The sequence below is a fragment of the Larus michahellis genome, chromosome 5, assembly GCF_964199755.1.
Source record: "Larus michahellis chromosome 5, bLarMic1.1, whole genome shotgun sequence".
NCBI classification, from domain to species: Eukaryota; Metazoa; Chordata; class Aves; order Charadriiformes; family Laridae; genus Larus; species Larus michahellis.
In genome coordinates this window covers 30,921,323-30,946,605 of record NC_133900.1, presented here as the reverse complement: position 1 = coordinate 30,946,605, position 25,283 = coordinate 30,921,323, and the positions used below count along the sequence as shown (strand labels likewise).

At 39.1% G+C, this 25,283-nt stretch overlaps 2 protein-coding genes across 9 annotated transcripts in view; one reads left to right on the top strand and one right to left on the bottom strand.

Annotated features, from left to right (window-relative positions):
- Positions 1-69: 69 nt before the first annotated feature.
- INTS12 (integrator complex subunit 12) lies at positions 70-20,048 on the bottom strand. Of its 5 annotated transcripts, none has more exons than XM_074589431.1 (8): positions 19,916-20,045; positions 14,696-15,197; positions 13,323-13,486; positions 11,181-11,333; positions 10,447-10,634; positions 5,874-6,033; positions 4,577-4,729; positions 70-2,404 (listed from the first exon to the last, which is right to left on the bottom strand). In XM_074589431.1, exons 3-8 carry the CDS (start codon positions 13,476-13,478, stop codon positions 1,823-1,825), a joined length of 1,392 nt encoding a protein of 463 aa, XP_074445532.1. In that variant the 5' UTR covers positions 13,479-13,486; positions 14,696-15,197; positions 19,916-20,045; the 3' UTR covers positions 70-1,822. The 5 variants fall into 5 exon arrangements, with proteins under 5 accessions (XP_074445532.1, XP_074445534.1, XP_074445531.1 ...); XM_074589433.1 differs by having other exon boundaries at positions 15,050-15,197; positions 19,916-20,044; XM_074589430.1 differs by having other exon boundaries at positions 15,071-15,197; positions 19,916-20,044.
- Positions 20,049-20,067: 19 nt separating this feature from the next.
- Positions 20,068-25,283, top strand: part of GSTCD (glutathione S-transferase C-terminal domain containing) — a 73,187-nt gene continuing 67,971 nt past the window's right edge. The window contains exons 1-2 of one of the 4 annotated variants that reach the window (XM_074589424.1): positions 20,068-20,132; positions 24,332-24,493. The gene's annotated coding sequence lies outside the window, so the exon portion shown is untranslated. Of the gene's footprint in view, positions 20,611-21,044; positions 21,111-24,146; positions 24,571-25,283 lie in introns of those variants that run through there. The other 3 variants (XM_074589425.1, XM_074589427.1, XM_074589428.1) reach the window with 3 other exon arrangements.

The window sequence follows — 25,283 nt, the reverse complement described above, 5'->3', positions numbered from 1 at the left end:
ATACTTCAAAGAATCACAATCCTAACTGACGTTTTTATACCAACAGAAAGAGACTTTATATTTCATTTAGGAAGGTAGGAAAGTCACAGTGGAATAAAGTCTTTTGCCGATACAAACTGCAGCTCTATTGCAGATTTTGCTAGTACAGCGATATCAAGCAAGTTCAGCTAGACTTGGCCTTATTAGAGGGAAAAGACAGGCATGTATAAAAGATATAGCATACCTTCTAAATGAATAGGAGATAACCTACAGTCACTCCATGCCAGAGTTATAGATGTAAAAACATCAGGATACACTCAAATCAGGTCTTAGAGGTAATTTTAAATGGCACTAGTTACCACAATTTAAAAACAAAGATCATTTTTTTCTGCCTTTGTTCACCCCATACGTGGTACTCAAAGTAGTCTGCACAGTTCAGATGTAAGCTCCTGAACTCTCGTGAGCAATATTATATGTATATTCAGAGGCAAGACAAAGCCAGGTAGCACATTGAGCTTTTCTGTGGGAGCAGGTTTTACTACTAGATTGAACGCTTTGCATAGGAGCACTCCAGCCTTAAAAGAATCTATCTTCACACTCTACTTCACAGCATAGGCAACATTCTTCTGATTACCATTTAGGAAGAAAACATGCTTTCTCTTTGCTAATGGAAACTGCTTCGGTGTCTTTCCCTACTATACCACCATTAAAAACCTTCTGTGCTAAAAAGGAAGGATGGGCTGATTGAAAAGCAATAAAAGTTTGGGATTCCTTCTCCTCTTACTCTTATTTTTAAATCGCACTGGAAGCCGCAGGCGGTACAAAGACAACCTTTCCTTTTTCCTCCCCAGGAAATAATAGTTGAAAAAGCATGCAAATTCTCTAGGTAGCTAAGGCAATCCTGTGTAAATGAAACTATTCCTTTGGATGTTTAAGGAACCTTAGCCTAAATCTTAATTGTGGAGAAGGGAAAAGAGGTATGGGAAATAGCCACATATATCAGCTTGACACATACTTAAAATACAGGATGGCTAAGAAGAGCTGTAGCTTTCACCTACCTACGAATATTAAGGTTTTCTACAGATTAAGAATGCCTGAACACACTGTTTTGGCTCTCTTCTGCTCTTTTTACAGTTTCGGGGCCATTTATCTTCTGCCAGCGCTCTCTTCTCCTCCCTCAGAGAATTTACAACAACAAAACGACCCATGAAGTTTCTCACTGTATAAAACCAAAATAGGCCACTTTAAATTCTCACTTTAAATAGAATATGTTGTTTAACAGTTAATTTTTAAAATTGTTTAAAAGAAAACACATTTTTTCCCCTAAGGAACTGTATAATTTTGGATAAACTCCATTAACTCTGCACAATATAGACAACTCTGAATAGCTGAAGCATTTTAAGTATTGGAAAATGGGGTGAAAGAAAAGCAGCAATGATTTCCCAGATTAATAATATGTTTATTAATAATGTTTAAGAATGACAGTTTCAGGAAGTTCAATTTATTAAGTGTCCACATAAATCCATTTGGTTTTTTTTTTATACTCCAAAATACCCAACTTTTACAATTTCAAGTTTCAGTGCTTTGAGCTAAAAACCAGGAGCATACAATTGTGAATTCCTCCAACATATTCAATTTATAGATTTGCAAAGTCAGAAGGAATACTTTGCAAAGTCAGAAGGAATACTAGGATTATCAAAGTTTGACCTCCTGTATAACATAGGTTTTGGGCTTCCCTGATTTAACTACTGTTTCAGTTCAGTAATCGGGGCATTTTCTTTAAGAAAAACAGCAATGCAGCCATTTCACAGAACACAACCAACAAAATTAGCAAGCAGCCATACTACTTCTTGAGTTTCTTTTGAGCAGCCTTCTTCTTGACCATTTGTAACCTTTTCATAGCATTGAGCTGAGATTCCTGAGAAGTCGGGCCTTTTAGGGAGGTTGACTGATTACCAGTATCTGTTGTGGTTTTGCTTGTGCTGCCCCCACTGTTACCTGCAGTCCCACTGTTGCCATTCCCACTGCTCACCTGGCTGCTGGTGCTCGGCGCAGTACTGCTGGGACTAGGAAGACCTACTTTGCTGACATTGTCACTGCTTACCGAACGGCTAAGAGTGGTTTTCCCCAGTGTCAGAGGTGGAGGAGGTTTCAGTTGAACAGGGCTTGTGCTGTTGTTGGCAGAAGCTATTTTTGACCCTAGTCCTGTTTTGGAAGTTGCCAACCCTGACAAACCCACAGGTTTCTGGTTATTTGAAGAAGCTGCAGGTTTCCCACTGGTGCTCTGTGCTGTTGATCCCAGTTTGGCAGTTGATGGGTTGGCAGAGGAGGTTTTGGCTGCAAAAGCAGCCCATCCTGTAAGGCCACTGGTTGCTGAAGAGGAAACACTTGTACTGGCTGAGTTTCCCGAAGTTGCTGCTGAGGTCTGAAATAAATAAAGCATTCTTATTATAGTAGCATCTATTTGTGTAACACATCACAGCAGGAATAGGTTGAGCCTCTGTTTCAGTTCCCAGGAACACCCAATGGACAATAGTTCGTCACTGGTCACTACAGTTAAAAGTATTAACAAGAAAAGGAAAGGATGCCAGGTGCAGCCAACTTTTAATTTCCCAGCCGCATAAAACCAATATTGCCTTTTCTTCCCTTTCTTCTATACAGCTAGCAGGCTATCATATGGCACTCCGATCCCCTCATAAACTCTAAAAGATGGTTTAACTGAAGTGCTACAAAAAGCCCAAATTTGTGAAGTATATAAAAGGGAGGCAAGAAACCACCTTTTATTGTTTACTGTTGTTACCTGGTGTCACTTTTTAACAAGATGACAGATGCTCAGGCAAAAATCAGACACGGAGCAATTAAGTATTGCATTTATTACGGTCTTTTAGTCAAACTAGCAGTGTCTAAACTTTTTCCTTCCTTCCCTCCTCTTGGTTCATAGCAGCCTGTACCATACATACAATGTAAAAAAATAAAAAAGTCACTGGACTTCTTTCCTGCAGTCTTCCCATGCAGGTACTGCAAAAACCAAAACTTTCTGCAAACAGCTTTCCTTGTCTGCAAAGTGCTATACACATTAACTGCAGTTCCCATACCTTAAACTGTGTAATCCCCAGTTTTCAGATGGGGATAATACACACATTGAATTATTAAACCAGAGTTATATCAAACAGTGGAGTCAAATGGAAATCAGACCCCTCTATTCGAGTAATACCCCTTCTATAATATATCCAGACAGTTTCTAAACAGTAAAGATGATGGATGAAATCGGGCCTCACTCTTACAACACATTTAGGCACATAAAATAACTCTGTGGAGGTGAATAAAGTTATTCACGAGTGTAAACGCTTCAGCAATAGCCATCATATTATTCACGATGGTTTGCATCCAAGCAGAGCAACAGCAAACATAACTTTGAGCAATGAATAACAGCTTTGATTCTGAGCTAAAGGTGTGTTTTCCTAGGAAAGGGTCTTGCTTTGTTAGACTACTACCCTGCTTCTGGTTTAGCACCTTTGAGCAGCTTGTGACACGTTTATTAAATAACTGGAGAAACAGAAACATGAGGCAACATATATAAGAAGCAGCCATGTCCTAAATTAGGCCTCACAGAGTCAGCTAGAGTTTCCCTATTATCATGAGAAGCCTTCAATCAAAATATGCCTACATAACTTTACCACAGAGAGCAAATCATAGTCCCAACCCCCCTGCCACAGGCAGGGACACTTTTCAGTAGATGAGGTTGCTCAAAGCCTCATTCAACCTGGCCTTGAACAATTCCAGGGAGGGAGCATTCACAGCTTCTCTAGGCAACCTGTTCTGGTATCTCACCACCCTCATACTAAAGAATTTCTTCCTAATACCTAATCTAAATCTATCCTCTTTCAGTTTAAAACCATTACCCCCACATCCTATCACTACACTGCCTGATGAAGAGTTCCTCCCCATCTTGCCTGTAGGCCCCCTTTAAGTACTAGAAAGCTGCTATAAGGTCTCCCCAGAGCCTTCTCTTCTCCAGGCTGAAAAACCCCAGTTCTCTCAGCCTGTCCTCATACGAGAGGTGCTCCAGCCCTTGGATCATCTTTGTGGTCCTCTTCTGGACCCGCTCGAGCAGGTTCATGTCTTTCTTATGTTGAGGGCCCCAGAGCTGGATGCGGTACTCCAGGTGGGGTCTCACCAGAGCAGAGTAGAGGAGGAGAATCACTTCCCTCGACCTGCTGGCCACACTTCTTTTGATGCAGCCCAGGATACAGTTGGCTTTCTGGGCTGCTAGCAGACATTTATGAGGATTTCTACTTGTATAAAATATAATTAAAAAAAAAAAAATCTGTAGACTAAATTCTGTTCTCTCCCTTGTAACATAAAAGAAACCAGTGAAGAGCTGGATGCTTTAGGGACTTATAGTTGAATTGAGGGGTTTTTCCCCACTCTTTTATGTTAATCCAAAACCACTATGCCATGGTACTACTCAGTACCCATGGTATAGCAAACTATTTTCATGCACGTGTCTTGTAAGAAAAGATTGGTCTGATTGAAAAAATGATAACCCATGCAGCAAAATGTAAACTCTTCCTCTGGAAAATTCAAACTACATTACCTTGACTTCTGTTCTCTTGAATGCTAGAAAAGTTGGTGGGGTCTCAGGTTTTAACTTTATTTCTGGCTTCTTGACCAATGGGTCTTTCACAGCTGGTGCAACTGAAACCACTGCAGGAGCTGGTTTTTGAGGTGGTTTTTGTGTCTTCTGAGCCTGTATAAGTGGTAGGAAAAAAACCCCCAAATTAGTTATGGGCCCCATAACATTGATTGTTTTGACTGTTCCCTGGGCCTTCACAGAAATAAGGCAAAGACAGGCGAACTTGAGGAAGACAGCGGCATAATTCATCAGTACTGGGATGCAGGCTGTAAGAATCTGCTAAGAAGCAGCAGGTAAAATGGTAGAATTTATGCTGAAACATAAAAAGGAAAGGGCATATTGAAGGCAAACACTGAATGGGTGCAATCGCTATCCTATGCAAAACCAGACCTCAAGCAAACACTCCTCTGAGTTCAAAAGCCTGATGATCATCAGAATAATAATGTATTTCAGTCAGTGACGACAACTCCTAGATCAGGATCTTACATTGCCACCTCCTCTTGTTTCTTACTAGAGGCATTTCAATAGATAACAATTTGCTAAGTTATCGTACAACAGTTCCAAAACAGAACACAATATCTGCTCTATAAAAGGGTTTGATTTTAAAAGGTCAGAACTAAAGTCATGTGAACTAATGGTTAATGTTTCATGCACCCAAAGATGCCTTCTTACTCTGATCTTTGTTTCTCATAATGAGATGAGTGAAATTTCTGTGGGATCAGGAATAATTAGTCTGTTAGGTCAAGAAATTAACATGCAGATCAATCAAAATAAGGGGATTTTTTTTCCTGGAATGTGCTACCCTCAGCTTATTGTTGAGCTTGAGAACACTCAACACAAGATCTGGACCAAAATTTGCAGTCTTGTCTTACAGGAAAACATCCATTCATGTCCTAAGCTGAGAAGAAAACGGAAACTCTAGGGCTATTTGGCAGACACATACTAAAAAGTGAGTATCACCTGAAATAAAAAAACCACACCTTTTCAACTGCTGCTTACCAAGTAGGAAATAATCCTATTTCATTCTTATTCACTCAACTTCTGCTTTTTAAAAAGCTTTGTTTAAAAAGCACATTACAGAATACTCTTTGAGATGCTACATTAAAAAACACAGCTGCAGCAAGGGAAGCACTGCTGAGAAAAATGGTTCTCCAACATACTTGCAAAGATTTCTGCAAACCATAAAATACTCTCATGTATTAGAAATAGCCTGCTGTATTCAAATAGTGCTCATATGAAACAAAAAATTGACTCCTACCATTCTCTTCATCTGCCTGGTACAGCGGGCACAATACCATACAAGTCGAGGATCATTCACTTCCTTGTCTGTCACCTGAGGTTTATGGCAATCCTGGTGGTAGAGATTATGGCACTCCTGACACTCCACTAGCTGATTCCCAGAAGTAACTGTCATTTGCCTGCAGAGCAAATAGTTAAGAACAGATTATGAGAGAAAGCACTTAAAGGATTATCAATTGTTGGAAATTTTGCAAGGCTTAAGATAAAAACTAAAAATATTTTTGCTTTCACATATATTTTCTACCTGCGGCAAATGAAATGTATTCCTTTTCCTCTTGAAGGAGTTCTTACCAACAAATATTTTAGAAATTTTTTATTTTTTTAAAGGTAATTTCTTTCAAGAAAGTCTAAAACTTATCTAGAAATTCCAAAGCTATTAAACACGTGTATATGACACTTTTGATTTCCCTGTTTGATTTTTATATTAGAAATGTAAGTCTCACCTGCTTTGCTTCACCTCGGCATTTACGGATACCTCACTGTATACCAATTATTACTTCCTCATTATATTGGCATATGAAGGCCTAGTCTACATTTGGATAATTTTTCTGTAAGCTGTAGAGCAATACAGTTCATGAACAAATTATTTCCAATGACAAGCCTGTAAGAGTGCTTTCTGCTACAGGATTTAAATCATCCAAGCTGTATACTACTTTAAAAATGTTTTATTAGCCATCCTTTTGGTCCCTACTACACAAACAGACACTTGGAATTTGAGATAATACCAGAACCATGGAAAGATGGAATAGAAAGGATTAACTGTGCAGTCCTGCCTGGACGCAAACGTGTAAGCTGGTGATGAGGACTTAATTTTGCGTGGGCCTCTGGTGAAAGTAATCACGCTATATAAATGACAAATTAGTGATATACACATGACTGGGAGTATGTCTGTGAATTAGCCAAATACCATTTTCCTAATGATTTCTTCTTTCAGATGACAAATCAGGCTATTTAATTGCTAAGCTGCTTTTGCTCATATCCCTGAGGAGCAGGTATCCAGGTAACCATGGAAACTCTATTTGTAGATGGGTGGGGAAAGGTAATACCTTATTTCTTTATATAACAGGAAAATGAAGTCTGAAGGTATTGTCCATATGGAGACGAGAACATTTTCTAAGAAGTATTTTTCTTTTAAATGGGCTATGTAAGAACAGAGGGAGAAATCTTTCTGAAATTCCAGGGCCCATTATTTTAGATGCAGGACACTTCAAAACCTGTTTTGTTTGTTTTTCCTAAATAAACTGGGTCAGTACAAAGCAGTGATGTTTCAACCTCATGTCTCAAGGGAGGAGACTCACCCTATTTTAAAAGTTACAAAGAACAATCCCAGACCGATTAAAAAAACATGAACTCTTCATGCCCAGAAACAAGTTAAACTGGAGTTATTTTTAAATGGTATGACAACCAAGAAAAAAATGTAATGATTTTTTTTACCTTCAGAAAACAAACAAACAAAAAAGGACTCATAAAAAATAAGGTTGTTCTTTCAAAACCAGGCTTTTTTAAAGACTTTTTTTTTTTGTGAGACAGAGCTCACTGTCATCTGCAAATTGCATGTGAATTTCTTCTTCATGTAACTAAGAAGCCATATAACTGGTGAGTCTTGCTTTTCTAAGATCTGCAGGTATTGCAGAGGGTGAAGTTATTTTAATAGTCCTTCTCTCCCTACACCTAACTTGGTATAAAAGAACAAGAAGAAAAACACCACAGGCATCAACATTCAATACTCCTAACTACTACGAAAATACATTGGACACTGGGCAAATCTTGAAGAAATGCTGAATGTCTCTACTTTAGTTTTTACATCTATAGAAAAGGAACAGTTAATATTCAAACGCACTCTTTTGCATTTGTGAACCCACACCTGGGTTCTTGTTAACTTGTTTTCTTAAGCAATACAAATATAAACCCTTTGGCAATACAAATATAAACCCTTTGGCTACGAACCCCACCTATTCTGCAAGTGGACATGATGTTTTCATTCACAATTGATTGATTAATTGATTGAGTTATTAAAAGATGTCATTTTCTCAATACTATTCATACTTGAATTATTTTATAGAGTATGCAGTGCTTTTGTATTTCATATGTTATTATATCAGCTCAAGATGGCCAATCCCAAAAAGGGCCCGCATGTTGAAAGCTGAGCAGTAAATAGTGGAATACTGTCTAACCAATGTGTTGGATTCAGAAAGTCTGAAGCATGAGTACTCTGAAAAACACCTTGTCCAGCTTGAGATGGAGATCAAGAACCACATGACATCAGTTCCAGCAGATTTTATGTAAAATGAAAACAAGTCCTAAGCATTGGGTGACTGTTTCCATCGCCTCTCTCATGGTCTGTTTCTTTCCCTGCTGTGTTTCTCCCTCCCTCTGGTATCAGCTTAATGACAGCTATTTTAGTTATAGACTCATAGAATGGTTTAGGTTGGAAGGGACCTTAAAGATCACCTAGTTCCAACCCCCCTGCCATGGGCAGGGACACCTCCCACCAGACCAGGCTGCTCAAAGCCCCATCCAGCCTGGCCTTGAACACTTCCAGGAATGGGGCATCCACAACTTCCCTGAGCAACCCGTTCCAGCGCCTCACCACCCTCATAGTGAAAAATTTCTTCCTGATATCCAATCTAAATCTACCCTCTTCCAGTTTAAAAATGTTACCCCTCATCCTATCACTACATGCCCTTGTAAAAAGTCCCTCTCCAGCTTTCTTGTAGGCCCCCTTTAGGTACTGCTTGCCACGTGGACATTGAGACATTGACCGCAACTCTTTGAGTGCAACCATCCAGCCAGTTCCTTATCTACCAAGTGGTCCACCCATCAAATCTGCATGTCTCCAATTTAGAGACCAGGATGTCATGCAGGACAGTGTCAAATGCTTTGCATAAGTCCAAGTAGATGATGTCAGTTGTTCTCCCCTTAGCCATCAACGCTGTTAGTTAGCTAAGATAGACACACCTTTTGCAAGAGCACTAAGAATTTGTGCCTTCATCAGCCAGATTAAAAACCGATTGTGGAACAGCTAACGGAACCACATACCTGGCCTATCCTTTTCAAAGCAAAGTCTTGGCCACAGTAGGCACAGTAGTTGCATCTTCCTTCCTTACTTTTTTTACTTTGCAGGCATTTCTCAGTTTGCCTGTATGTTTCTCATTTGCCACGAAGATGCAGAATTAATAATCCACAGCAGCTCAAGACTGTCTAAACAAAACTTTTCTTTATGTCTTCCTGCCAAAGAAGTTAATATCATACTGTTTTTAGTAGCATTTTAACATACCGCTGAACAGGGCTTTGCCCCTTTAGGAGACAGCAAAAACCAGAATTTGCAGAAAGAAAGGTAAAATTGAAAATTTTATTTCATACTTCAAATGTTTTAACTTCTGTTAACTGTTCTTCCTTTTTCCATGACTATAATAAAAATTTAAGCACTTGAGCTTACACGTGGGAATAATGTGACATGAAATCTCATCAGTTCACAACTGATTAACAGTATAATTAGCTGTAACAATGGAAATTTATCCTCCATGGACTGGCGACGCCTCCTTATCTGCACAACAGGAGTGACCATGGAAATGACCAAAGAACAGAGTTATAAAGCACAGTTTCCCAACTGAATTAGGCTGAGCTAAAATATATACTGCTACCAAAAGGCCAGTCCCACCTTCCTTTGTCCTGGCTCTACATCCCTGCATCCACACACGTGCCACCATAAGCATTTACACTCACTAAGTTGCCTGAAACCTAAACCTACTGAAACACCCAAGTGGAGACCTGATCCAGAAGCTGATTCAACTGATCACAAGCCTATGTGGGCAATACACCTCCTAAACAGGACAGGGAAGGAGGTACAACTGGGAGAGCCAAACTGTTCCTTCTGGCAGCAGTAGGGGCTTACAGGGATATAAATCACTTGTGAAACCAAATCCTGATTTGAGTGATTTGATCCCAGGATGGATATCCAAGAGCATTTTATACTTGTGTTAACACTAAATGTATTGTTAGTAAATGTTACCAAGATCCAATTTTTGAGCCCTTATTGAAAAGCAAAAAGAACATGTCTTGACTGTACGATATATTTAAACTGTTAACTGAAAAAAACGTGGTTATGTGTAAACTGATGTCAAATAATCAGGAAAAGAGGAACAACGCATACAGATCTCATAATAATGCCACTAAAAGAATGTTTTCAGAAGAGAACTGTTTTTTTTTTTTTTTAATGCTCATCATTAGTCGTTAATATTTTATCTTGTTTTCCAATAATTAACAATTAGTATTGGTCATGACAGGTTTTGCATCTTGTCTAGTTTTATTATTTTTCACTTGACCTTTCCTGAAGAAATGCTGGTTGTCTCATTAAAGGTTCCATTTTCAAGAAACCATTCTTATTCATGAAAGATCCTTAAATTTATTATTAATTTTGGAGATGTGCTTAAGTGATTTCCAGAATAAAAGCTACAGGAAGCATTAACTCAAAAGTACACAGAAAAAAACAAAGGCAACTACACAATTGCAATGAAGCAACGTGGACTTACCTGCAAACAACACAGGCTAATCCCATTTCCATAGCAAAGTCATCAGCACTGGTTTCCTCAAAGCTAGATAAATCAGGCATGGATAAATCCTTGCTTGTCTGAACCGTAATAGGAGAGGAACGAGCCTCTTGCTTCTCTAGTCTGGGCTTCTTTGGTGTATCAGCTCCTTCAGCACTATCCCCTTTTATCTATTACACACACACACGCACAGAATGGGAAAACATAAAAAGCTAATGGATATTATTAAAAGGAGAAAATGACTGGAACAATTAGGTTAGCAATATAAGGTGTACTTTACATAGCATGCATACAACTTATTTTCCTTAGATATGTGTTTTCTTCAAAATATTTATGAACTAGAATCTTAAGTCCACTTTTTGTACTTCAAAATACTGGAAAAAGCTTTGGGAATCCCACATTTCGGATTGATACATTTTAGTAACCTCTTATTATCAGGATAATTGAAACATAGAATCATAGAATGGTTTGGGTTGGAAGGCATCTTTAAAGGTCATCTAGTCCAACCCCTCTGCAATGAGCAGAGAAAATATTCACAGAGTAATTATAACAAGACTTTCACTGGATTGCCCAAATGGCAACATGATTGGATGCAGCGCACAGGCTATGCCCAACTAGATGAGTTGACTTACACAGGTTAAAAAGGAGAGCTTTTGTCTAAAACATCTTCAAGTCTATTAACCGAATTATTTCATTAGAGAGCAACAGTCACTTACTTTATCAGCAGATCTCTTTTCTGTTTCTTTTTTCACCTTTTCTGATGCAGTGGGCTTGCCATTGTTGTTGCCAGAAGGCAAACTAGAAGAAGCTTTAGGCTCTTGCTTACTGGAAATAGGTTTGGTAACAGATACTTTCGGTTGCTCTACTTCCTAAAACCAGAAACAAACATTGAAGGCAAACACTACGACCCTACACTTGAGTTACTTCCTAGTTTACAATTAGTTAGGTAACAGGTTAGGTAAATAACATGTCATACAGCATTGATCACCTATATATACACTTTTTTTTTTAACATTTCTTAAATATTTTCATATCACATCAACAAATTAGTGGTTTAAGCTGAAGTCAATTATTAAAACCTCCCCTTATCACTCACCTTACAGAGGAAAAGGTCCTCTTTTTCCAAAGACACATCCTCTTTGGAACATTGATTAAAAAAGAAAACTTTTCTGCTTTTAAAATTCAAAGAGATAATGAACACAAATTTTCAGATAGTTCTGAGGACAAAATCAATATAAGCTGAAAACATAAGTTGACATCTGATGTCACCAGCTTCATTCCCTCATTGAGGAAAATATTGACCTCTGCTTAATCTCAGTCCATATTCACCTATCAGATTAATAAATTTAGATCTCAACAGAAATCAATAGTTCTTATTAATGATGCATTAGTGTCAACAATGGATAATAAGCGAGTCCATAAATGAGTGATTAATCACAGCAATGTGCATGAGCAAGGTACCCCCCACCCAGCTTGCTAAGAAGAGAGTAATTCTCTGCTGTGTACTGGGATAGGTCCTGAGCCCTGAGTTTCAGCTCCCCCAAGTTTGCTGACTTTTTGTTGCATCCAGAGTCAGAAATGGATTTCCTCATCTGCCTGACTGTGGTAATCCTGCGCTCCTTACTCTGTTCTTGGATTTTATGGTCAACCACAAATTAATCCAGCAGCCTGAGAATGCAAATAAAGGAATCTTTGTACTTTTTCAATTTCTGAGCTTTGCAGTCCAGCTGACACTGCAGACACACTGAAAAGAGGGCAGCAAAAGATTTCTTCCTCTGGTCTGAGCCCCAGTGTCACCTGAGGGCAAGTGACTACCAGCTGACCTGTTATTAGAATTGTCTTCCCAAACCCCTTTGTACTATCATTCGGCTCCCTGCTTCCTCTTTAAACTACAAACCAATGCTTCTTTGAGCTCTGACGCGGAGGGCTCCTGAGAGTTTTGAGACTTGTATTAGACGGAAGTGCAGTTTAGGTTTCACAGAGTTAACAATCTGAATAGAAAGGACATTACAAGCATCATGTATATGGTAGCAGTAATAGTGCCTTTTAGTTATTCGGAACCACGTACACGTGGAAATGAAACATTACTAATATATCAGCATATGGACCATCATTAGAACATACCAGGCTGACTTCTAGGCTTCCTAGGGGAGAACTACCTCATTATCCATATGGCGATACATAGCAATATGAGGATGTCCCCACTTGGTTATTTCCATACACTAATCTCAGATTCATATATCCTCCCTAGCAGGTGGTTAGCAATTTTCAGTAGATGGAAAATAATGTTTGTCCATTGGAAGGTGATGGTTTCAGCCTGCAAATCATTTCTGCTTCGAACCATTTGATGCTTTTCATTCTCATATGACTTCATCAACAGAATTTCAAGAAAAGAGATCCAGATTTATGACTAAATAGCTAGTTTTGTTTCATATTTCTCTGTGGCAAAAATCACGTGCATTTTAGAGACCTTTCAGCTCTGATTGTAACTGGATAAATCCATAATTTTAGGTTAATTTTAAATAGCATGTATGATAGCTTACTAACAAAAATATCAAAACCAACATAACAAGTACTATTACAAAGTCATGACACTTGCAATATACTGTTGGATAACTCTTTTACAGGTCTTGGTACGTCAAGAAGATAAAGCGACTTTTTTTTTCATTAACTTCAATTAATCAAATGGATTATGTTGCATAAAAGAGAAATGAGGAATATGAACATTCCATAATTACTTATTCTTTTTCCTCAATTTCTGATTCTCTTTTAACTTTTCAGCTATAAAAGATGAATTAGCAATAGCAGGAGCTTTAAAAAGTCATACAAAAATGACCCATGCTCTTTAATACTAATACCTTCTGAGACGGACGATAGCTTGAGTCAGTCCCTCTGGCCAAAGACTCATCAAGAAGCGCTTTCAGTTTTTCAGCAGAGTCCTTACTCTTTGAATGCAAGAAGCCCAGGGCTTTCAAAAAAATAGGATCGAGCTCCAAGTTCACTGTAGCAGCCATAGCGGTGTCTTTGGAGAAGAAAAGAAAAGCAAAAAAGAAAAACAACGACAACTTTATTCACATGGAGCATAACTCAAACAGCACGTGGCTAACTATCCCACAGAAGATTTTAATTTTTTTTTGTAAAATTAAATTATATTAAATCACAGCAAGGATGATATGTGAATTAATTATCATCATTAGAAGATGACCGATTGTGATCTTCAGAATTCAGCTTTACAGCTGAAATGATGTAAAATTAATTCTTTGGCACATTTGATGTTCAGAAACTAAACTCATCATACTTGCATAAATGGAACAAATATTCCATATTCTTGTTACTCCATACATACAGAATATTGAAAAGTATGCAAAGTAAGTGTAAACGTCAAGAAAAGCAATTACTACTCCTCTTCTTAACATTATTTGTACATACAGTGATTTCTATCTCATTGTGTATCTAGGAATAAGAAAGAAAAATCCCTACTTGTAGAAAAATTAACTTTTGAAACTTCGAAAAGCACAGCTCATTGTAATATACAAAATGAGATATAAACCAGCTAGTATAGAATTTTATATATATTAAAAATCTGAAAAAATATATTGTCGATTTTTAAATTTAGCTGAAACAGTGAGAAAAATTAGTCAGATTGTGATTTATCCAAGTCTCCTTGTGACAGCCTAGATTTTTATGTCAAGTAATGACTATCCAGAGCTCTAAGATGCCATAGTGTCAATGTAAATGGAATAAAGTGAGGAAATGGGTAGAATGGGTTTGAAAAAATATGTTTGCTTCATAGTAAGACATCTCTGCACTCTGGAGCCCACTCTGTTAATTTAACAAAAACTGTAAGGAATTGCATTTACAACAGAAATTGTCCCTACAAAGACAGCTATCTCTCTAACTTAATCAGTAATTAACAATTGATAATTTAAGTAATAACATGGGAAGGGAAGCTTCCTGCTCTTTTCCAAAATAGATGAGAAGCGGTATTGTTAATAATCCCTTCAAATCTCATTTGAAACACATCAGGACATGTTTTTTTTTAATACAGTAATCTAGAAGACATTCTTGAAAAGGCTTTCAGCAGTTCTGCTCAAAAGCACTGCCTGGACAGCTTTTTCAGCTGGAGCTTCCAAGGTTTTGTCTGATGAATTCCTTTTGATATTCAAGGCAGTGAACTTTTACCTCTCTGGCCAAAACATCAGCAGTGGCAGCCTGCTCCCTCAATACTTGCCTAGAAGTCTCCAGGAACCTTTATCTCATGCTGAGCTTTCACGAGACACCAGAGAATCGCTCGACTAAAATCATCAAGGAGTTCGACATCCAGTAGACTTCACAGGGTTTTTATCAATGGACCCAGCAGAGAGTTAAGAATCCTCTTCAAGAGCCTCTTCTCTCTTCCTTAATCTTTGCTACTTGTCAAATCATTTTTTGGTGGCCACAGAACTTCTGTTAGTAAGTACTACACACCAGTTACTCTGCTTTTTCACTGATCAAGCAGAGACTGCGGTGCAAGCCCCATCCCGACAATTCAGTCTCTCTCTGATGTTTACAAAAAGTGAATTCAATGCATGTGGAAATCACATACCCTCTTTTTTTATGCATCTACCTCTGATAAATTTTCAGGCTGTTCCTGAGTTCTGTGGATAGGTTATCTCTTCCATTTCTTTGTTCTGTGAATATGCCTTCCAAGTTTCAGTACCATATAGTCTTAAATTAGGACATCGCTAAACCCTCTGTTGAATGAAAACAGTAGAATTAAAACACTAATTTCAGAAATTTTTAATAGTTCCCTGTTAAAAAAAATCCTTAAAGTTCTTTTCTGAGGCTTCTAGGAGTATATACTTCTGTATGTGAGGAAGAGGTAGCCTCAACAGTCATTAGCTGCCAATTCAGGATGCCTGGAGTATTCAGAGAACAAGTGTAAGAATACTAATTCTGTTTTCATCTTTCTGAAGGTAACACTTCCCAGATTTTTTTCTGGCTCTAGCTTTTTAAAGACATCTATTGCAAAGGAACTGTTAAAATCCAAATTTCAAAAGGGTTCTCTGTATTTATTCTTTCATTTGCATATGAAATTGCAGCAATTCTTTCTCTGCTCTCCAGGGTAAATTACAATGTCATAGGCTAGTACAGTTATAACTAACATATCACAAGAAATTTCTCATGAGAAGGGAGGGCACTGGGCTTATTAAACAGTTCAAGTACGCTCAGTTGAGGCATATAGTTTCAAATAAAAAAAAATCTATTTGTAAGTTAAAGAAGGTAAGGATATTTAATAGAAAAACGAACACAATAGCTGTCAAAAATAGCATTATCTGGAAATAGTAAATTGATAAATATGCTCTCCTTACTGGATCACAATAACACAACTGTCAAACAGGCTAATACCACTAATTGGCCTGCTCCAAAAGGCAAATTATTGCCTTTGGTAGTGGCCTTTTCAGATTAGAACAGTGGTTTGATACTTACAAACCTAAGATCCAATTACATTCATTCATGTTTTCATTCATAAACTGCTCCTCTGGTGGTGAAGTCGGCATATAGCAATTTGACAGCCACGGAGCAAGAATAGTACAATGTTTTAACAATGATGCCATAGGTTATTCTGCGTGAGAGCACTCCTTGACTTCCTTGTTGAAGTGCAATCTTTGTATAGAAAGTAATGCAAATGTTGTTTAGGAAGAAAAAATAGGGGATAAAAGTGAATATGACACCGCCTTTGTGTAGCAGTTTGATAATGCAGCTGTGAGATTAGAGGGCTGTGTTATAATCCTTGAACCCGGAGCAGAACTGGTTTTGCACAAAGCAGTATCTGAAGGGAACATGCAGGCAACTCGTGGAGCAGGGACAGGAACTCAGGCGCACCCTTTTGCGACTAAGCATTAACACATTAGCCTAGTTCTAAAAGCACCTTTCTTAACTTAGGTCTCTGTTTGACACTTCTTCACTATTGTATAAGAACTATTTAATAATGGATAGACAACGCCAAATATAAGGTAACAAAACTCTCTGAAGTATCTGAGATAATATTAAAAATACTACAAGGTACAATCATGGAATAACCTCACAATGAGGACTACTTTAAGTGGTTTAAATCGCTATGGGGGAAAAGAAAGGTTAATTTCCGGGTTGTTATTCTTAAAAAACCTAAGAATTTTTTAAGTCTCTCATTTCTTGAGCGTACTATTGTCTTTTGCCAAATACATACAAGCGTAATTGAGCGCTATACATAATATGCAGTCTTCCAATTTAATAGACTTATTAGATTTCCAGGGTGTAAGAGCCCCTTTCTTCTCATTTATTTGCCCGCTATTATTTTGCATGCCTACACATGTATTATCTCGTTCATCATAACTTTCAGTTAAATGGATCTACTTACAGTACATTTTCAGATATGGTCATATTTTCATCCGTCTGTTTCTGAACTCCTACATCTATTATTTTCTGAGATAGGTGTACAATTGAAGATATTTTTTCAAGAAAGTGCACAGCTTCAATTTATATTGCAATGCTATTATCAAACCCTTTCTTTATAAACTCATCAATACTTTTACTTTTCACTGACACTGATGATTAAAAGGACTTTCACTCACATATATTTTTCAGCTACCTTCAACATCTTTAGGAATCAATTTAAAACACAGTAACGTTAATCAACAGCATGAAATTCCTTCCAATGCACTACACTGTGTTCATCAATAATTAATTTCACTTACTACCATAATATCAATTCACCTTCTTTTTTTTTCCCTTTGGATTCTTAGGTTCCACAGGATTTTCTCTCTTCCTGACTAATCTAATAACTATGACAGTGGCAGATTTTGCTTATTTACCAATAACGCCTTTTCCAGCTCACTTTCAGATTTAATTAAAGTCTTAATAAAGTAGATCAAGGAAAATCTTAAAAGCAGGAAAATCTGAACTTCAATTTTCAGTTTTTGTTTTAGTATCTTAATCAGGACTTGATTCACTACAACATAATTTCTCCCTTGAGGGATATTCCAGAACTCACACACTTTAGTAGTCCAGACAACTGTATTAATCAGAACAATTGTATTAATCAGTTCTCATTTATTTTGACATCTTTTCCAAAGAATTTTAGAAGACTGGAGTAAAATCTTCTGCTATGGAGTTCCTAGTACTGGTATCCTTCATTTTACATTCTATTCTACAGCATATTTTATACTGTACTTTTAAATTAGTATTTCAATCAATATCACAGTACCCTGTTTATCCGTAATTCCTAATATTACACTATTGCCCTACATTTGTTGTTTTCTACTCCTTACGAACAGTACATTATTTAAGAATGACAGAATCATTCCCTGCAAGGGACCCCAAGTGGTCACCCTGTGCCCCCTCCTGCTCAAAGCAAAGTCAACATTGAATTCAAAGCAGCTTGCCCAGGACTTTGTCCAGCTGGGTCTTGAAAACCTCCGAAGACAGGAATGTGGTGAACCTTCTGGGCAACCTGTCCCAACACTTAACTGTCCTCATTTCCTTACTTCAAACTGGAACCGTCCCCGTTTCAACTTTTGCCGTCTCTCGTTCATCTGCAATGCATCTGAGAAGAAAGACTGGCTTCATCTTCTCAACAATCTCCTCTTAGGTATATAAAGGCTTCCATTAGGTCCCCCTAAGATCACAGCAGATGACATCCCACACTCTCCTTTCATCTTTAGATCTAGTTATTTTGTCATAGAGCACAAGCCAGTTGGTCAGGTATGACTTATCCTTGGTAGAGCCCAAGCTGGCTATCCTCAGTCACCACCTTATCATGCCTACAAATGGATTGCTCCATGATAATGCTTCCACAGGTGGAAGCATTGAGATTGACCAGCCTCCAGTTCTCTGGATTGTCCTTCTTGCCCTTTTTGAAGATGAACGTAAGACTTGCTTTTCTTCAGTCTTTGAGGATGTCCGCCAGTCTCACAGCATTTCAAAGATGACCTAGAGTAGCTTCGGGAAGACATCGTCAGCTCTCAGCACCCTTGAATGCAGTCCAGTTTACTTGGACTTGTCAGGTAAACAAATCTCTGCTACAATCCTCTTCCACAACTTGTAGTTCCTCCTCTCTTTGAACCCTGCCTTGTGGCAAAAGGCCTGGGAGATCTTACTGGTGAAGTCTGAGGCAAAGACAACATCAACTATCTCACGCTTATCTGACTTTGTCGTCACTAAAACACTGTCTCATTTAGCAGCAGCATCGTATTTTTCCTTGTAAATCATCTTAGTTTCAAATCTAGCTTAGCTTTGGCTTTCCTAACACCATCCCCATGCACCTGGGCAATATTTCTACATTCCTCCTTTGTAGCCTGTGTCTCCACTTTCACCTCCTGAACATGTCCTTTTTGCACTGGAGCTCTGTCATGAGTTCCCTGCTTAATCAAGGCCTTTTCCTGTTACATCTGCCTACATGAATAGTTGTGTTGCCACATTTACAAAAAACATTTATTGAAGTAAACTGAAGATAATTATACCTATGCAACTGAGATTTGCTAACCTCTACTACCACCAAGTTTCAATACTCTGCAAAAACGGACTTGAAGAAGCTGTTTAAACAGACGCCACTGCTCATTGGTTTGTCACTGGTAAACTTATTATATCTCCATTATTGTTTCCACCTTTCCCTAATTCAATGCCTACCAAAATTTATCAGGTTTACAAATTCTCTAGATATCATCCTCCTAGGGATTTCTCAGTGGAAGAAACAAATTTTAGTCAAAACTAAATGTCTTAATTAGTTACACCAAAGCCACGACCAGATCCTTTGCAACACACTTGCTGCAAGTTTCTCCCTGACATTTCCTTTAAGAATGAAGAAAAGGCCTCTTATCTGAAAGCCACTCTTTAACGACAAAATACTTCAGAGAATAAGATGCCACCACCTTTTAATCCAAAAACATCCTATACTGTGGTTGGAACTTATACGCCGTGTATTACGGACACACCACCTCCATTTGGTTTGTTTCTCCCTAATTGCAGCCGGTCCCTATTGCGACAGAGGAGCTGAACCTCCCCTGTTCACCGCAGCGCAGCCAAACGCCGGGGCCCAGCGCCTCCTACACGCCTCAGGGCCACGAGTGGAAACTGACGGACACGCTGCGCCGAGGGAGAGCCCGCCGGGGCCGCGGGGACACTCCCGCACCCGTTACCGCCTTGGCCCGGTTTTCTCAAGACCGCAGCACCAGGCGCGCCCGTGTGCCAGGAGGGACCGTCCCTCCAGACGCCGGGCAGGAGGGGCGCCGGCACCCACAGGGACAACGCGGCCGACGCCTCCCCGCCGGCTCCGCCCGGGGTCTCCTCGCTCCACAGGGGGAGACGGGGGGGGTAACGGCTGCCGAGGGTAACGGCCGCCAAGCGTGCGTGCAGGCTCCCCTCTTCCTCCTCCCAAAACCCCCTCTTCCCGGCGCCCGGCGAATTCGCGTCTAGCCGCCCACGGTGCTCTTACCGGAGAGAAGAAGGGTATGGGGGACCAGCCGCCGCTCGCCGCCCGGAGCCGAGTCCGCCGCCGCGCCGGTTCCCCCGGCGCAACCAGGGCCCCAACGCTGCCGTTCCGGGCGCGATCCCCGCGCTCTGTGGGCGGAGCGGGGCGGGTCCCGCGCGCAGGAAGGGGCGGAGTCGGGGCGGAAGCGGCCGGGCCGGGAGAGCGGAGCGGGCGGGGCGGGGTAAGCGGCGGTTGGCGCCTGCCTCGTGCGCGCGGGGGACGGAGCCGTTGGCGGGGGACGGAGCCTTTGGGGGGCGGGCCGTTACCGGGCTGCGGCCGCTGAGGGGGGCAGCCCCGGGGTTCCCCCCGGGCGGAGGGTCTCGGCGCCCCTGAGCGAGCCCTGGAGAGCCCCAGTTGTCTGCTTCCTGCCCGCCCGGGGTGCGGACGGCGGCCTCTGTCCGCTGCGCCGTTAGTTCTCTGGGCGGTGAAGCAGGGTTGGCTGGAAGCTCCCTGTTGGCGGGGTTTTGTGGGTGAAGAGCGGTAGTAGTTGATGGCGGGAAACGCGCTTGTAGCCTTCGTGTGTTTCATCTGACGCCTGGTGACTTATGGCTAAGCTTTTTGAGGAAAAAAAAAATAAAAGGTTTCAGTGTTGACTGCCATATCCGGATTTTCTGGGCTGACAAACTGCTGAGAGAAACTTGGAGTGGAGGTTTCATGTAGTAGGTCCCCAAAGGAATTTTAACGGAGTGGTATTATTTTCTGCAATAACTGAATTTTAATATGCTGTCTCTCTAAAGTTTGACTTCTGTTCTTTGCAGCCTGTGTCATACTTTCTTGAACCATAAACAGCTTTTCTTTATGGATACACCTGTCTGATATTCTGGTTTGAAGCTCTTCATGAAGAGCTTGTATGCTTCTTTTGCTTCTCTTTGGGTTCACTTGAAGATGCAATGGTAGCCTTAAACTCATACAGTAAATTAATTGTCTGGACGGAACTATATATAACTCCAGTCTCCAAGGTTACCTGCCTTAAAGCACAAATATTACTTTGTGCTAAGTTAAATATTTGATGGAGGACAACTATGTTTTTAAATGACTTACTATGTTGAACAATTCTCAGATGTTAATGTGTATATTTAACAAAAGTTCTGTTTTACCATGTAATAGTCAACAAATAAATCAGGTGTTTTTCAGGCGCTAAAAGGAAGAGGCTATTTACGTACGTACTTATTTTTAATTTTTTAATTTTTCATTTTCCTGGGAAACATTTTTGAAAAAAACAACCATTTTCTTTATTACACGGTTAACACAGTGGCTCAGTGAAACCATTTCAACTGTTTTTTAGTGCATGTTGAAAGGGAATACGAAATGGTAACAAACAGTGCCATTAGTGAAAATTATACTTGCTTAATGTTTATTATTTTTAAATAGCCAAGGTGATTTTTATACCAAAGGTAGACAACATTATTTATCTCATCTTTAAGTTGCAAATCCTGTGATGTTCATTACTTCTCCCTTTCCCTCTTTCATCAGTGGCTACTGTAAAATAAGGCCAGTATAGAATAAAAAACATCTCTTCCCGCAGAATTTATAGTCTCATTAGGGAAAGAAAAGTGCTGGGAAAAATATAATGAGTAAATAATGCATTGTAGGTTTTGCTAGTTCTGTGTTCATGTTTTGTTTTATTGTGTGTGTCTGTGGCTGCTTTTGTCTTAGTAAGCTGCCAAGGGACTAATAAATTTATTGCATTTAATGGAAGAGTAGTAGTTATGTGAAAATACTTAGGTGAGAGTGGGCAACCAGGTAGGCTATTAAGCCTTTCAAATGAAAGGCTGTGCATAAATCCACGAGGAAGATGTACTCCGCAGGGCCAAAATAGTGTGTAAAGCCAGCTACCTTAGAAACAAAAATTATAGGAAACAAGACTTTATAAATGTTTTGCTTAGAGACAAGATGTTAGGAGGAATGCTCTGAAGTAAAAAATGGGAGAGGGATGGGATATGGTAGTGCAAGAGTGTACAGTTCAGTTGGAGTGACTGTGCAAGAAGGCCTTCTTACAGGAAGCAATTTAAGGAAACACAGGTAAAGTCACTTATAAACAGAACTCCTGGACAGATTTATTTTGGTTTCTTTTCTGTCAGAGACTTGGGAATAAAAGTAGCCTGACTAGTTTTACAAGGTGTTCATAGACTGGATTTAAAAAAAACCCACAACCAACCAAACAAAACCCTAAAGGAAAATGTCTGATTTCTAGGGTTGCTGTAGGACAGACTTCCTGTGTGATGTCGAGCTAAAAATTCTTTTTGTGCTTCAGCTTTTTCACATGTATAATGGGAATACAGGAAACTTCCACTTTGCAAGGCTTTTGCGAGGAAAGTCTATGAGACGTTCAGTTACTGTTGTGATGAGAGGACATTGAAGTTTTTACAGTAACTAGCAATATAAATAAATCCAGACTGAATGCTTTGCTACTGTATTGAAATAAATATGTAATGAGTTGCAGAAGCCCATTTTGTTAAAAATACTTGTTAAAGTTTTTGTGGGAATTAAAGTATTAGAGTAATTCTGTTGATGTTGAAAAGCTCAATGCAAAAAGCAGGGTGGGGCTTTCCATTGCTAGCTCTCTTTACCTAGTAGTCTGAAAAAGTCTGTCTTCCTGGTCTGAAAAGTATATAACTTTAAACATCCCCATAGTTATTGTTTCCTGTAGTTTTCCAGTTTGATTAAAAATTGCTAACTTCTCTCTAAACAAGTGGAATAGCAACATTTAAATTCACGCAAAAAGTAAGAGAAAAATAGTAGTTAACAACATGTCAGATCAATAATTTTTGGTATATGGTTGCAGTAAAGGAAGAAGATTCAGTGCTTCCAGTTGTGAAGAAATATTACGGTGATCTAGTCACAGAAGAGGTAATAGAGATCTGTGGCATGCACAGAGAGTTGAATTGCCAGTGTGAACTAGGACAAACTTCAACGCTTGGACTTTCTGACAGTGGTAGTGAATGCGGTTGTTGTGGTTTAGCCATGTATATGGCAAAGCTTGTGTACAGGACAAAAGTCTTGTTTCTTGTATTAGCTAATGTGCATTTTATTGATCTCTAAAATATCCGTTATAATGTTTTAATAATGCTGCTCTCATCTTAGTAATTCTAGAAACAAACGTTGAATGAAGAACGAGGAAAACCTTTTGTTTGAATGGTTACCCTGTAATTCAAGATATGGGCCCTCTGAATGTAGCAGGTGGCTTTATGTTGGTCACTATCTCTCTGAGGCTGAAAAAGAAAATTTCCTAGATAAACTTTTGAGGTAGTTGATGAATGATCTTTTTGTGGCGAAGAGGTTTTTGATGTCTAGGGAAGTAAGAGCAAGAGAAACCTGCTGGATTAGTCTAAATCTTCTAACTTCAAATATGAATAAAAAGAATTCTTAAGTTACCATGGTAGGCATGTTATTTGGCAATTGCACAGTCTGTATGAAAGTTCTGTATGAGTTCAGAAGTTACTCTTTCCATGTAAGTGCTTTATGAAAAACAAAAGTGTAGAACTTTTAGCAGTGCTTTCTAAAGTTGGTAGAGAGACACACCTGTGTCTAGAAGTCAGAAAATGGGAGAAGGGGATTTACAAAAGATTTTCTCAGCAATTGACCTCAGGCCACTTTTTTTTCCTTCTTCTTCATGTAGTAGGAAGTTCTAAATAGGTTAAAATTTCTTCTGCATTTATCCCATGCATTGTGAGCTCTGTAGTTGCAATGAAACTAAATCTCTAATAGAGACTTACTTTATTTGGAACGTCATTTGGCTGTTCAACTTGCATATCTATGAACAAAATACACTCAATTGCTATGTTTTGGCCTTCTGAAATCTCTTATGTGGAATACAAATAGATTAAAAAGCAAACCCCCCCTTAAACTTTTGACTGTTTTAAAGGAGGATGGAAAAAAAAGTCCTTTGCTCCCTGATGATCTAGTATATTAAGAATTAACTTAGGAACAACTTATAGCTGATCAAGTTGCAAAAAGTAACTTAGAAGTATAAACCAAAATAGTGGCCTTCATCCCTTTAGAATTCTGAAAAATGTTGTCTTCTGCTGATCAGCTCTTAAGGGTGTTCACTTGGTAGCTGTTTTAACATGAGCACTGTTAATTGCCTAACTCTTGGTCACCAACAGAAATATCAGCTAATAAGCTTATCTGTTCTTTGAGAATAGTACCTTCATGTTAATAATTTGTATTTTGAGTTGGGTGAAATAAAGTGATGAATTCAATGTGAGTATTGGAAGGAGATGGAGGAGCAAACCTGAGCAAATTGACAAGTGAATCTTAACCTTCATGGAATCAGTAGTTAGAGTCTTAAAAATACTTGGTTTGGTGTTTGAGCCTGAATTATCATGAATTTAAAGATACATAATTTAACGTGTTTGTTTGGGCTTCCTTGGAATTTAGATGCAAGTTCTGTGGCAACTGTAAAGGAGGCGTGTCCCTGGACCACCACACTGGGCATAGCAAAGGAGGAGAGAAACAGCTGGAGGATGCAAACAGGAGCTTCAAGTGCAACATTTCTTGTGTTTTCCTGCTGAGTGAAGCTCATCTTTTCATCCCTTGAAGGTTAGCTGCAGAAACAGAAAAGTATTATTGTACTAAATGGACCCTAATTAAGAATCGAATTTGTTCCACTCCACACAGTAAGTTTGCTAACCCAGATCTAAATTGACCATATCAGTAGCAGAACAGGGAAACCAATTTCAGTGTTGTAGCACTGCAAATTTGAGAGAAGAAAGGAACTTTGGTACAAAAAGTAGTAATAGTATAGTACACGAGAAGAATTTAGGACTGTATTTGAAAACAATGGGACAGTACATTGTAAAGATACCTTCAGGTCAGGTATCATGAGGGCGCCTTTAGTCGAGATCGATCTGATTGCCTGTATGAACCAAAATGAATAACTATCATATAAATGATTTGTTTCTCAGGGTCTGTAAATCATTTGTGTATGTAAGTACCTATTCTCAGATTTAAAACCCAGTTTTGTGAAATGTGCAATGTTCTTAACTCTCCCTAAAAATCAAAGAAATGAGACATTTGTGTTTTTGTGATGAGAACTGGAGTTACCTCCTTCTCTGGAGTTTGTTCTGCTAAGTGTAAGGTATTAGTTGCTTGCAGTTTTTTCAGAAATTAGCAATTTACAGTTTGTTTTTATTTGGTTCAGAACTACTACCTGGAATGATTAATTGTTACTGTATTGATACTGTCGCTGTTTATGTGATTCCTTAAAAAGGAAGGTCTCGTAATATTGACCATAATTTTCATTTTTGGATTTTCCCTTACTCCTCCCTTGTAGGGAGGGTCTTCTTAGCCGAAACAGCTGCCTTAGCTTAACCTTTCTCCTTCCCCCTCA